Source organism: Xenopus laevis, chromosome 2L, assembly GCF_017654675.1.
Source record: "Xenopus laevis strain J_2021 chromosome 2L, Xenopus_laevis_v10.1, whole genome shotgun sequence".
Taxonomy (NCBI): domain Eukaryota; kingdom Metazoa; phylum Chordata; class Amphibia; order Anura; family Pipidae; genus Xenopus; species Xenopus laevis.
In genome coordinates, this window is record NC_054373.1 from 116,764,630 (window position 1) to 116,777,438 (window position 12,809).

General features: G+C 36.3%; 1 protein-coding gene across 1 annotated transcript in view; it reads left to right on the forward strand.

Annotated features, from left to right (window-relative positions):
* lonrf2.L (LON peptidase N-terminal domain and ring finger 2 L homeolog) overlaps positions 1 to 12,809 on the forward strand; it is a 37,714-nt gene that overhangs the window by 21,372 nt on the left and 3,533 nt on the right. Inside the window, exons 4-11 of the mRNA XM_018247095.2 lie at positions 224 to 376; positions 3,805 to 4,021; positions 4,499 to 4,601; positions 5,374 to 5,488; positions 6,950 to 7,071; positions 8,484 to 8,642; positions 9,572 to 9,734; positions 10,421 to 10,570. Of these exons, the coding sequence (XP_018102584.1) occupies positions 224 to 376; positions 3,805 to 4,021; positions 4,499 to 4,601; positions 5,374 to 5,488; positions 6,950 to 7,071; positions 8,484 to 8,642; positions 9,572 to 9,734; positions 10,421 to 10,570 (1,182 nt within the window). The remainder of the gene's footprint in view (positions 1 to 223; positions 377 to 3,804; positions 4,022 to 4,498; positions 4,602 to 5,373; positions 5,489 to 6,949; positions 7,072 to 8,483; positions 8,643 to 9,571; positions 9,735 to 10,420; positions 10,571 to 12,809) is intronic.

Here is a 12,809-nt window from a genome sequence, read left to right on the forward strand (position 1 = left end):
GAAAGATCCGCTCGTTTGGCGATGTCGCCAAACGAGCGGATCTTTGAGTTCATAATGTTCATACCCCATTCACGGGTCACATAATGATGTAGATACAGCATTTCTAAAAAGGTGCAACAATAATTATATAAATTATGACATTTCACTGTACTTATTCAGTGGCAGCCATAGAGAATGTGAATATGAATGTCATACTTTTTATTTTTACATTTTTTTTTTCCAGATAATATGTGACATGCTTCTTCCAGTATTTGAAAATGTCCAGGCCAGTCTGGGAACACCGTTTCGTGCCCTGACATCCTATACAAGGTTGAAACCGTCCATAACTAATAGCAACACTTGTACAGAAGACTTATCCCTACCAGGAGGTTCCAAGGTACAGTGTGACAAGCAGCTTACCTGTTTTAGTAATAATTAAAGAAGACACTTTGATGTTTCTTCCACATGCAGCCGTATGTTGGTTAATTATGTGTATGGGTCCTATTTATCCAAAAAAATAAAATAATTTTTTCCAGTTTTCTGTTTTTACCCCCTGGCCTTCTTTTTAAGCATTTTTTTGGGGTGAATTTATAATACTCCTTTTTGATAAAACCATAAAAAAGTATCATTCCCAATGCATTTCTATTTCAAACATTTCTCATCCTTTCAGCCTATCTAACCAGTGTTTTCAATGAAAATTTCTATGAAAATCTTCTCTACTCCACACCTGGCGAAAACCATTATTTCGTATAAGAAGTCATCAAAATGGTATAAAAATAATGAGATTTCAGTGACATTTTACTATTTCAGTATTCCAATATTTCCAGCTATTTTATGAAACAAACAACACTCTAGTATGAAAGCCAGTGATACTCATTTTATTTCATATGCTTCTAAAACAATTAAGATCCTAACTCCCAGAAGGATCACTTATGTATTATGCTTGTTTTGACAAGTGTTGATCAAGAATTGCCACAAAGTTTTATCCAGAGGCCTTTTGTGCCCTTTGAGAAAGAAACAACCTGCTGTGATGTTGTTTCAAGAACCTTACTAGAGACATCTCTTTCACTTAACTTGCTAGCCTTGATCCTAACTAGAAGGATATATTCAGAAAGGCTTGTACCAGACCTTAGATATTAGTTTGGAGTCACACAATTACCCACTATTGACTGAAGGCAGATGTTGTGAATTTGTTTGCATACTATACATATATACGCATCCTGTTAACAAAAAGAGCCAAATGATACTGAAAATATAGGTATGGGATCCATTATCCGGAAACCCATTACTCAGAAAGCTCAGAAAAGGAAATCTCCCATAGACTCTATTTTATCCAAATAATCCACATTTTTCAACATGATTTCCTTTTTCTCTGTAATAAAAAAAACTGTTCCTTGTACTTGATCCCAACCAAGATATAATTAATCCTTATTGGAAGCAAAAACAGCTTATTGGGATATTTAATGTTTACATGATTTTCCAGTAGAATTAGGGCAGAGACACATGGTCAGATTCGAACTGCCTTCCCCTGCCTTCTCGCCGGCTAGAATTTAAATCGACTCGGAACGCTTCGTTTTCCAAACGAATCTGCTTCGTTTTCCCCGAATCTGACCGTGTGTCTCTGCCCTTAAGGTTTGAATATCCAAATTATGGAAAGAACCGTTATTCGGAAAACCACAGCTCCCGAGCATTCTGGATAACAGGTCCCATACCTATAATAAAACAGTACCTTGAACTTGATCCAAACTAAAATATAATTAATCCTTATTGGAAGCAAAACTGACCTATTGGGTTTATTTAATGTTTACAGGATTTTCCTGTAGATTTAAGGTATAAAGATCCAAATTACAGAAAGATCCATTATCAGGAAAACCCATTGTCCAGAGAATTCTGGATAACAGGTTGCATACCTGTACCTTCTATTACAACTCCCTTTTTATTCTTAGGCTTTCCTTAGATTAATCTGTCAGAATTTGCAACTATTGAAGGCACATTCTTTTAACTTTGGGAGGCTCATTTATCAAAACTCGAATTTCGAATTCATTTTTTTACTCTAAAAATTTGAATATACTCGAACGAATATTACCAACTCGAATACTCGAATCAAATTCGACTAAACTCGAATCGAGTTTTTCCCCACGAAAAAAACTTGAATGTCAGGAAGGCTTGACATGTTCAAATGGGTTACTGGATCTTTCCCATTGATTTATGCATGAACTCTGCAGGTTATAGGTAGCAAATAGTCTAATTCGAGTTATTCCCAGGGAAAAGGTTTGATAAATTTCGAATTAGAATTGAATTTGGATCATTCACAAATTAAATTTGTGCGTTTTGGCCAATAAAACAATTGGAAAATTTGAATTTACTATTCGAACCCTTGATAAATCTGCCCCTTATTCCTGCTCTGAGACGAAGGGAGTTTAGAGCTTAATAAATAAATCTGACCCACTCACCCCTATGGGATTTTTAGAATTGTATTTATCAATGGGTTAAAGTTAGAACTCATCATTTGATAAACCTATAGACAATATTAGTGAATCAGCGCACAGCCTCCCACCACACGTAGCGAATGCGTCAATCCTTTACCTATGGATGCACCGCCATCCCAAATATCAGCTTATCGATGAGAAAAAGGAGAGCACTCTGATGCAGATTAACTTCTTGTGATTTTCATTTATTGCAAACTGCCATACATCATTGATAAATATGGTTCTAAAAATCCCATAGGAATGAATAAAATGTGCATGAGTCTTTAATTTTTAGAGTAAGGTCACACTAGGCATTTCGGGGAGATATAGTCGCCTGGCTACTAATCACCTCGTCTTTGCGGCGACCAATCTCCCTGAACGCCTTCCCTCACTCTGCGCTGGCAAAACTGAAAAATCACACGCGGCGATTCGTTTTCCGAAGTTGCTTCACGAGGAATCTCCCCGAAGCGCCTAGTGTGTGACCTTACCCTTAAGCTCTAAAGTTACATTTTGATAAATCTGCCCCTTAGTGTCTTTAGGGAAATGGCACACCAGGAGGTTAATCACCAGAGATAAATCTCTGCTTTTGCAGGCGACTAATTTCTTGTAAAAGGTTTTACCGCCAGCAATTCACATTATTGCCTATGCGAAAGCTTTTACAGGAGATTAGTCACCCACATACGCAGAGATTTATCACTGGCGATTAATCTCCTGGTGTGCCATTGCCTTTATAATAGCAAATAGTAATACGTTACTGTAGTAAATTTAAAACCCGTCCAAAATGTTTTTTTGTATGTAAATATTACAAAGGCAGCAGTGGCGAGTATTTCCAAATGTACAGAATAACATAAGCATGAATGCAGGGGTGCAGTAGGTGTGCAGGGGGAAAATACCTTTTAGAGGCCCACTTCTAAATGTGGAAATGTTTAAGCTTTCAATTTCAACTCACCCAGTTGTTAAAATAGACTCCAGTTGGAAAGATTTTTCTGAAATAACATGTCGCTGATTACACATCAACAAATGAAAGCATTGGGCTTACTACGTAGGAAAAGGTGCAAAGTCTGCTACAGTTCTTGTCACTTATAGTAGCCAATCAACAGGAAACATTTACTGGTCACTCGCATAAAAGCAAACATCTTATTGCTTGCTATGGGTTACTGCACCTGGGCAAATTTAGTGCTTTTCATCACATATGCGAGAATGGGGGTAATGTAACATTTTAACATAGTTGGAGATCTCTGCTCCAGATGAATCAATTTAGAAATACTGACAATGGATGTTACTTGAATGTCTATGAGACCTGTCAATTTTTGCTGTTACTGGCCGTGTAATTGTTACTGGTGTGCCTTATCTGCAGGACTCAAGATTTCAAATAACCAAATCCTTCCGGGAGTCTGACGTCTTTGTAATAAAAGATTCCCCAGAAGAGCCTGTTTCATGTATGTTACCTCATATCAAGGCAGAAGAGTCTATAGGAAATGTCCTTGCCTCTCTTCCTGGTGCAAGCTTGAAGAGGAAACTTACTAACTCCTCAGAAGTTTATCCTAGTGCTACTGCCAAAGTTATAAAAACAGGTGGGAGCAAAAACCATTGTCTGTTGCATATGATGATCAAAGTGTCACGTAATACCGAGGTTGTGGTTGGGGAATGTTTTTACTAATATATTTAGGATAACGGTTGTGTATATTGCTGGATTTCCACTATAGCCTCTTTGACAGCATTACAAATTCAACTGATGAATTTGTAGACAGCTTGTTTTCAGAATGTCCTGTCTGCCTGAATTCCAGCACCAAGAATAACCCTTTTATTCCAGGATTGGACACCTTTTTTACTTCAGATTTCTAGGATTTACAAGGAAGCAGGGCAGAACTACAAGAGTACTAAGGACCCCATATTGCTCATTCACACAGTACTTCTGCCTTTGGTCTTGCCACAGTCTGCACCTTGCTCCACATGCATGTGCATATTGTGTGTACATCTAACTCTAGGTTATGTATTCTTCTTTTATATAAAAGTATGTCTGTTAATATTATAAATTACTATGCTTTCAGATGCTGAATCCAAATGTGAGCAGTCTACTACAAAGCCTGCATTGTGTGATATCCCATTGGCTCTTGTGGATGCTTGTGATTTTGAGTGCTCTCTCTGCATGAGGTATATTCCACTTTAAATGTTACAATTTCATAGCAAGTTATCTCGGAACAATGTTTATACCATTATGCCCTGGAATTTTTATAGCATTGCACACATTTAGCATGCAGTTTACATCCAGAAGCGCTTGGAAGTTAATTTATTCTTGTTGATTCACTGTACTGTTGTCTGCTGTTTGAAGCTCTACTGCCACCTTTTGACCTAAATCAGTATTACCCTAAATATAGGTAACCTTATAAAAAAACAAACAAAAATAACCTCTTTATGTTAGTAGGGGTTGAAGAATAAGAATACTTTAGTGGAATGCATGGATTAAAGCAGCATTTAATTAATGTATTTCTTGTTTTATATATGAACACCTATATTAGAGCTTTAAACAAGTCCGTGTCTCAGACACCTGCAGGTTAATATATATGTATCAAAATAATTACAATTGAAGTGCTGGAAAGTTGGATACAACATTTGTTTCACATCTCCTTTGTGCACTTCTAGTTAACTAGTTCAGATGCCAGACACAGTGTGATAAAACCTAGCTTTTTTTTTTTTGACAATTACTAAAAACCAGTTGCCAAATGCAAAAGACTCACTACTATAATGCCTCATAAGTAGTGCTGGACCGGTTCCATAAAACAACAATTAATAAAAATACATAGAGTGGAAACTTATGGTTGCAAACTCTGTAATGGAGTTGTTTGTAAATTTAAATATATTGACAGGTTAAAAGCTTCTAATATATACTTGACAAAGTGCATACAAGTCTCCTTTATTTCTGTAGGTTGTTTTATGAGCCCGTAGCCACGCCGTGTGGACACACATTCTGCCTAAAATGCCTTGAGCGATGCCTGGACCATAACCCACATTGTCCTCTCTGTAAAGAAGATCTATCACAGGTGAGCTAGTTAATATTGCATATAAAATCATTAAACTTTCAATACTAATAAGGTTCAGGATTTTTATGTTCATAAAATTGTTAGTTATTAGTTTCTATATTGATAAAATAACCCTAAGCTACTGTTAGATATTTCTTCTGACTGATCTTACCAACAGTCCACTGAACTACACTGTTTGCATGTTGAATGTTTGGAAGAGAGAGAGATTTATAATAGAGGAGATTTCACTTTCTGCTCAGCCTGATATTTTGAACCCCTCTTACGTAAGAGGCATAAACAGTCAAACTGTTAGGTATACTCCCTTGTTTAAAATTAGTTCAGTAATTATGGCCTGTGCTAAACATATTTTTTGCCTAAAAGGGCAACTGAAGCTACTCCATGTTTGGTTCTTGCAATGTTAGATTACCAGTGCAAGGATAATTTACCTGCATAATATACATTGGCAAAAAATTATGGGGGTTGTATACTAATAATTTACAGTGAAACCTCGATTTTAATTACCCTGATTTTAAGTTTTCCCGCATTTTACATTTATGGTCCCACCAATGTATAGTGCATTTCAATGGGTGCATTTCCCTGATTTTAAGTAATGTTTTCCCAGATTTTACGTTAAAATTTAATCCGATTTAGCCAAAATCTGTTTTTTCCCCCTCTATGAATGTTATTATTTGTGACATAAAGAGTTTTATAATACTAACCAGATATATATTTTGCAATGGTTCTGCCTGTAAATGGTCAATTTTAATTAGTCTGCCCCTTATACAGTCCTGTACCAATCACTTATTGCTTTAGGTTGTGTATGTGACTGACAGAGAGGCCTTGCACATGCGCCCCATAGTGTAACATTAATGCTGCAATGCTTAACCCTCGTTATTAACACAGTAAATATTGTATCTCAGACTTCTGTGCTTATATCCTTTCAGTACTAATTATCTTATCTCAAGGGAAAAACATGGAGTCGCTTCAGTCTCTTGGCTTGCTCTGTTACTCAAGAAATAATAAAAACAATAGATTTTCATTTCATGATAAAAGGGACAAAATGTATGCGCAGCACAAGCCTTCTTCATTGAACTCACGTTGATCAAGGTGTATACTGCCCTTTTAAAATGAGGGATCTGATGTTTTAGTAGATAAAAGGTGGGCCTTGGGCAAATGCACCTTTAGCCCCTTTATGACAGCAACCCTGAGTGGGATCAACTAAAATATATAACTGGAAGTTGTTTGTTTTGAGGCTACATCAGTTGTTCTGATAATTTTTCTTATAAAGTTTTATAGCTGCTTTTTGGAGTAGTTATTGTAGTATAGTAGTTTTTGTCTGTCATGGTATGAAACTGTTCTGATATGCCTAATGTTCATATAGGAGCAAACTGGAATTTTGGACAATCGTCTATGCTGTAACATGAGATCTGATTGAGAACAATCCATTTTTGTTTGATTCCTATTCTGTTTTTTCCTCTTTAGTACCTAGCATACAGAGTTTATAAAAAGACGCTTTTGACAGAAGAACTAATAACAAGATACTTGCCAGAGGAGCTGAGTGAAAGAAAAAAAATATACGATGAGGAAATGAAGGAGTTATCAAAGTAAGACGATCATCAGAGAGTGAATATTTGTAATCATTTTGAATTGAGTGCTGAATCTCATTGTTATTCTGTAGAGTTAATACATTGTAGACTTGGGAAGCACTCACAGAAACAGAATAACTGCAATTAAGCTTTTATTGTGCGTCCACACTTGGTGCCCAAAACATATTGCGTGGGCGCACAATAAAAGCTTAATTGCAGTTATTCTGCTTCTGTGAGTGCTTCCCAAGTCTACAATGTATTGATACCACAAATAGGATGTCAGCGACGTAGCATCCAGGGAACCACCACTAACACTACTTCTTACTAAAACAGAGGCTAATCTGTGTATCTTCATGGATACTATATTCTGTAGAGTTCCTTCCTTCATCATTACTGTACACTATAAGGCATGATACCCAGCCTATAAAATATGCGCATTCCCTTACAAGTGAGCTATACACTACAGTGGAAATGTACTGCATAATTGCAGTGTGTTTAGCCCTGCAAAGGTTGTCAGATACACCTGGAAGAATAGTTTTGTGGCATATTATGAATATAGTCCAATTTCTGCTAATCCCTAATATACTATGTATTTTCAATCTTGATTGAAAGAACACAACATGCCAGGCATTTCATCAATGCCAAAGCTCAGTAACTTTAAAGCTATATGAAGATGGCGTCTGCTTTTTGAACAAACAAAACAACTACTGCAGGTCCGGACTGAGAATTAAAATAGGCCCTGTCATTTCAGGTACACAGAGGCCCAATCAGCCCACAGAAAGGCCCAAACAGCCCCCACCATCTTACTAAATACTGACTTTCTATGACACCTTATAGCAGCCACTCTGGCATTTGCCAGAGCCCACAGATTGCCAGTCTGGGCCTGAACTACTGGCTAGGAAGCTGACGTACTCCCTTATTGGCCATCCAACCTGTCACTGCCAACATGAATAAGGATACTGTTCAAGTTTGTCTAAATCTATATCTAAGCTTATGTCTTTGTGGCTCTTTATTTTATTTATTAAGAAACTACAAACATTGCTTAAACCTAAAGTTTAAACAAAAGACAAAAAAATTAAAACAATAAGGTTATAATAGCTCAGCTGGACTTCACACTAGTGAAAGTGCTACACGTTGGTCTTTGCTCTTAAAGCAGGGAAGTACTTAATTATGACTTATCTGTGAAATAGGACATTGTAACACATTTCTTTTTTTCACTACAATGTAAATTTATTCAGACTTGGTACATTTTTGCAGACTCCTACTCCAGATACCCAAAACTATTTAGAATCTGAATCTTGACAGCTATGGGTTACTGGAACAACATATGCTGTAGAGTGGCCATGTATGTGCAATGGGCTTTTATAAAGTAGCAAATAAATGTTGCAGCTCTTAACTAACACGCCATTATTTCTTTTCTTTAAAAATAGCCTGCATAAAGATGTTCCTATATTTGTATGCACCATGGCTTTTCCTACTATTCCCTGTCCCCTTCATGTGTTTGAGCCTCGGTATCGACTGATGATTAGAAGATGTATGGAGACAGGTACTAAACAGTTTGGCATGTGCGTAGCTGATGATTTAAAGAGGTATGTTGTTCAATATTCTCTCTAAACCTATCACTATATCAAATGCTCCTGAAATAATAATTAAGATTACTTTTAGGGGGCCATTTATTAAACCTTAATTTTTTTTTCTGGTCGAGGTTTTAGGAGGAAAATTCTAATTTTTCATGGAACAAAAATAATTTTTTATAGCTTTATCATACCCCTAAGCTGCTAAAAATCAGAATCTGAAAATCTAACATCTAAAACATCAATGGCAGATGTCCCTGAAGTCTCTTGATCTGTACTGGATAATCTGAAAAAGTCTGGGGTTTGTCTGACAATCTTAAAATATGATACATTTGAGTTTTCAGGGCGTCAATTGTACAATATGAATTGATGCTCAACTTTGTCACTGATTTTTTTTTTTGGTCCACTTTGTTTTCATAAAAACTTGAGATTAATTAGAGTTTTAGTAAATCAGCCCCTTAATATTTGTCAATATGTTTTTAGATTCTCCAATGTGTGCTTATTTTTCTGTATACTTCCACTTGTCACTCTGAATTCAGCACACCAAAGGATAATATTTTGTAGGTTATGTGTGTTGTATGCATGTCTGCATTTTCCATTCAGTTTCTGGGACAGTCAGTGTTTTATTGGAAAATCTGTAGATTGATTGCTGCGTAACATAAATGTCAGGGATCCCTGTTTTCTGGAACCTTCTTTCTAAATTGCTTTTTGTTTCTCTTGTCTAACACAAAGGGACAGAAACTAATTTTGAGGCACAGTTAGCATAATTGCTAGCATTTGATCATATCTATTTGATATACCATAGCATGTGTGTCCTTTATGATTGACATCCAGGAGAACTGGTTGCTTAACCTGGTTAACTATTGGGATTCTGCAAGAGTTCTGTCATTTGGCACTTGATGTACTGTCCTAGTGTAAATCTTTTTGTTTTTTTTTTATATTAGTTTTGCAGATTATGGCTGTATGTTGCAAGTGAGGGATGTGAAGTTTTTTCCTGATGGACGCTCGGTAGTGGACACGATTGGTTTAAACCGCTTCAAAGTTTTAAGCCATGGACAAAGGGATGGCTACAACACTGCAAACATAGAATATCTGGAGGACACAAAGGTTATTAACTGTTGTCATATATAAATGCTGAACGTACATTTTATTTGGTTTGTTTAAATAATGTGCTTTCTTTTTTGTTTAATAAAACAGACTATTATTTTGTTTGCTCACTACATGGTGCCTTAGGAAATGCTCATGATATGCTGGTTTTCAGCAACTTTATTATGCTCAGGACTTGTGTGTCCTTTTTATCAGAACAGAAATATCCTGCACAAGAGTGTTACGTAGGATTTAAAGATGTATAAATGTTAATTTGAACAGCAATCTGTCTAGAGACATCTTAGAAACTAGGCATAATGAAGTAAAGCCTACTGGTCTAGTCTAATCCCTAATCCTAATAACAATCTCTGATCTAAACCACTATGCATCAGATTTATGATTACAGATAAGTATTACAAATAAGAAATATTAGTGAAAACACAAAGGTATATGCAATACCCTGTATCAAACACTATAATACTATAAAACCTTGCATATATTTCATGATTAGAATACATAGTACAGTACTAGTAAAACCAGACCATGCCACCAGGAGGGGAGCTAGTCGCATTTCAATTGGCTACAACTGTTTAATGCTGTGCTGAAGCTGTTAGGTGTATTGTTTATAATAGAATTAGAAATACTGTATGTACAAAGTGCACTTGACAGCTGTTATTTTACAGGAATACAATGTTCTCTACTCATAGGTGGAGGGACAGGAATATGAAGAACTCCTTGTGCTGCATAATTCAGTTTATGACCAAGCCTTGGGCTGGTTTACTTCCTTGAAGGACAATATGAAATCACAAATTCTCAGTCACTTTGGGCCAATGCCAAGCAAAGAATCTGAGCCACAGGTAAATGAAGATTGCAAGGCCTTTCATTCATCTATTGTCTGCATCCTGTGCATAATAATAATGAATAATTCCCAAAAAAATGTGGACCTTAACATTTGTAAATTATAATAATTTTGTTTTTGTCATGTATCCACTTTTTCATTAAAAAGGTTGTTTAAAATAACTTCTGGTATGATGTAAAGGGTTCAATTGTTTTTCATTTTTTATTTGCAGTTTTTGAGTTACTTAGCTTTTTATTGAGCAGCTCTCTAATATGCAATTTCAGCAATCTGGTTGCTAGGGTCCAAATTACCCAAGCATTCATGCATTGATTTGCATTGAAAACTGGAATATGAATAGGAGAATCAAAAGAAAAACTATAGATTTTGTTTTTAGATGGGATCTGAGATCCCCATTTGAAAGATGGATAGAGTCACAAAAAAAGAGAGCAAATAATTCAAAAACTATAAAAAAAGAGAAAATTAAGGCTAATTGAAGAGCTGCTTAGAATTAGCAATTCTATAACATAAGGTTAACTTAAAGATAAACCACCCCTTTAAAGGTGTCTGCACATGGGAAATGATCATTCCAGTGCATTTGTGAGGTAGATGTGAACCCTCTGGTGGCTGTGTACCCACAGCGGTGTATATAATTATTGCTGTAGGAAGGTGACCCTGGAACTGCTGAGTGTTCCAGGAGGATATAGGGAATGATGGTTCACTGTCCAATAATCAACTCCAAATATATGTTTTTGAAAAAGGTAATTTCCCTTGCATTTTCAGCTCCTCAAATAATTTTGTGTGGTCCGGTATCATTTATTTACCATTTAGAACTTCAACATGCCCAAAGGCTACCATTAACTTAATTCAAATCTCCCAACTGTTCTGTTTTTAGAGGGTCAGTCCCTCTTTTGACAGCTCAACCTGCAGTCCCTCGTTTGTACTGGAAAGTTCCGTTTTTTTCTGCACTGCCATAAAAAGAAACAATTTTTCTAACTTAATTGGCTTTTGGCAGAGAGCCCAGAACAGCCACCAGGTGCACTTGGAAACTTTTGTAACAATTTCAGATAAGCAAATAAGTAATTGTAACAATATAAGATAACAGTTCACTTGGAAAACGTTAGACTCACAGCTTAAAGGGCAATTCACCTTCATTAGCAAAACTAATAACTGGAAAAAAAACACAGAAATGTGTTCAAACTTTCATAACCTGCCAAATTTAGTAAAATGAACATGGTAATTAGGGGGTGTGGCCACAAAAATGGGTGTGGTCAAAGATTTTTGCTGCGCTACACATGCCAACTTTTTTGTCCCTCTTTTTATTTCCAAAATGTTGGGAGGTATGAAATTGCTTGATCTGCACACATGTCAAACACAAGCCTAGGACATTACCAGTAGATTTACTATAATGCTCATTAGAATATTTTTCCCATATGATTCTGACTGGAATGTTGGATAGACTTGGTCCTTCATGTGTCTTCTTAAAGGAAACCTATAATATACGTGCTATGCTGTTTCTGACATATTTCCATAAGGGTATGGCTTATTATTATTTATGCAGAACATTTCTACTGTGCATATTTGCATTTTCTCTTTTGAATGCTATCTGCCATGTTGCTCGCCATAGCAGAAAATATCTTTGTAGACTGCAGTGGTTAACCTAAAGTGTTATATGGTTTATTTTGAGTTCAAAGCAGGAACAAGCTTTGTGAGAGCACCCATCCCTTGATAACATCCCTGTATAAACAGAAATGTGCAGAGAATTAGTATTCTGTATTGTCGTTTAATAGAGTGCATTCACAATGCCACATATAGTGTGCAAAGTGCATAAATCATTTTTCTTTTGCACCCACTGCAAGGTGCATTGTACAAATAGCCGCAGACCAAAGGAAATGCAGTGCACCCCTGGGCTCTTAAAGTGGACCCGTCACCCAGACACATGAATCTTTATAATAAAAGATTAAACATGAAATCCAATTTCTATTTTTTTTTAAAGCATTCATAGCTGTTGTAAGCTCATTTAAAAATCTGGGCTGTCAATCAAATATTGTCTACCCTTCCTCTATGCCAGGGATCCCCAACCTTTTGATCCCGTAAGCAACATTCAGAAGTAAAAGGAGTTGGGGAGCAACGCTAGCATGAAAAATGTTCTTGGGGAGCCAAATAAGTGCTGTGATTGGCTATTTTGTAGCCCCTATGTGGATTGTCAGCCTACATTGAGACTCTGTTTGGCAGTACACCTGGTTTTTATACAACTAAAA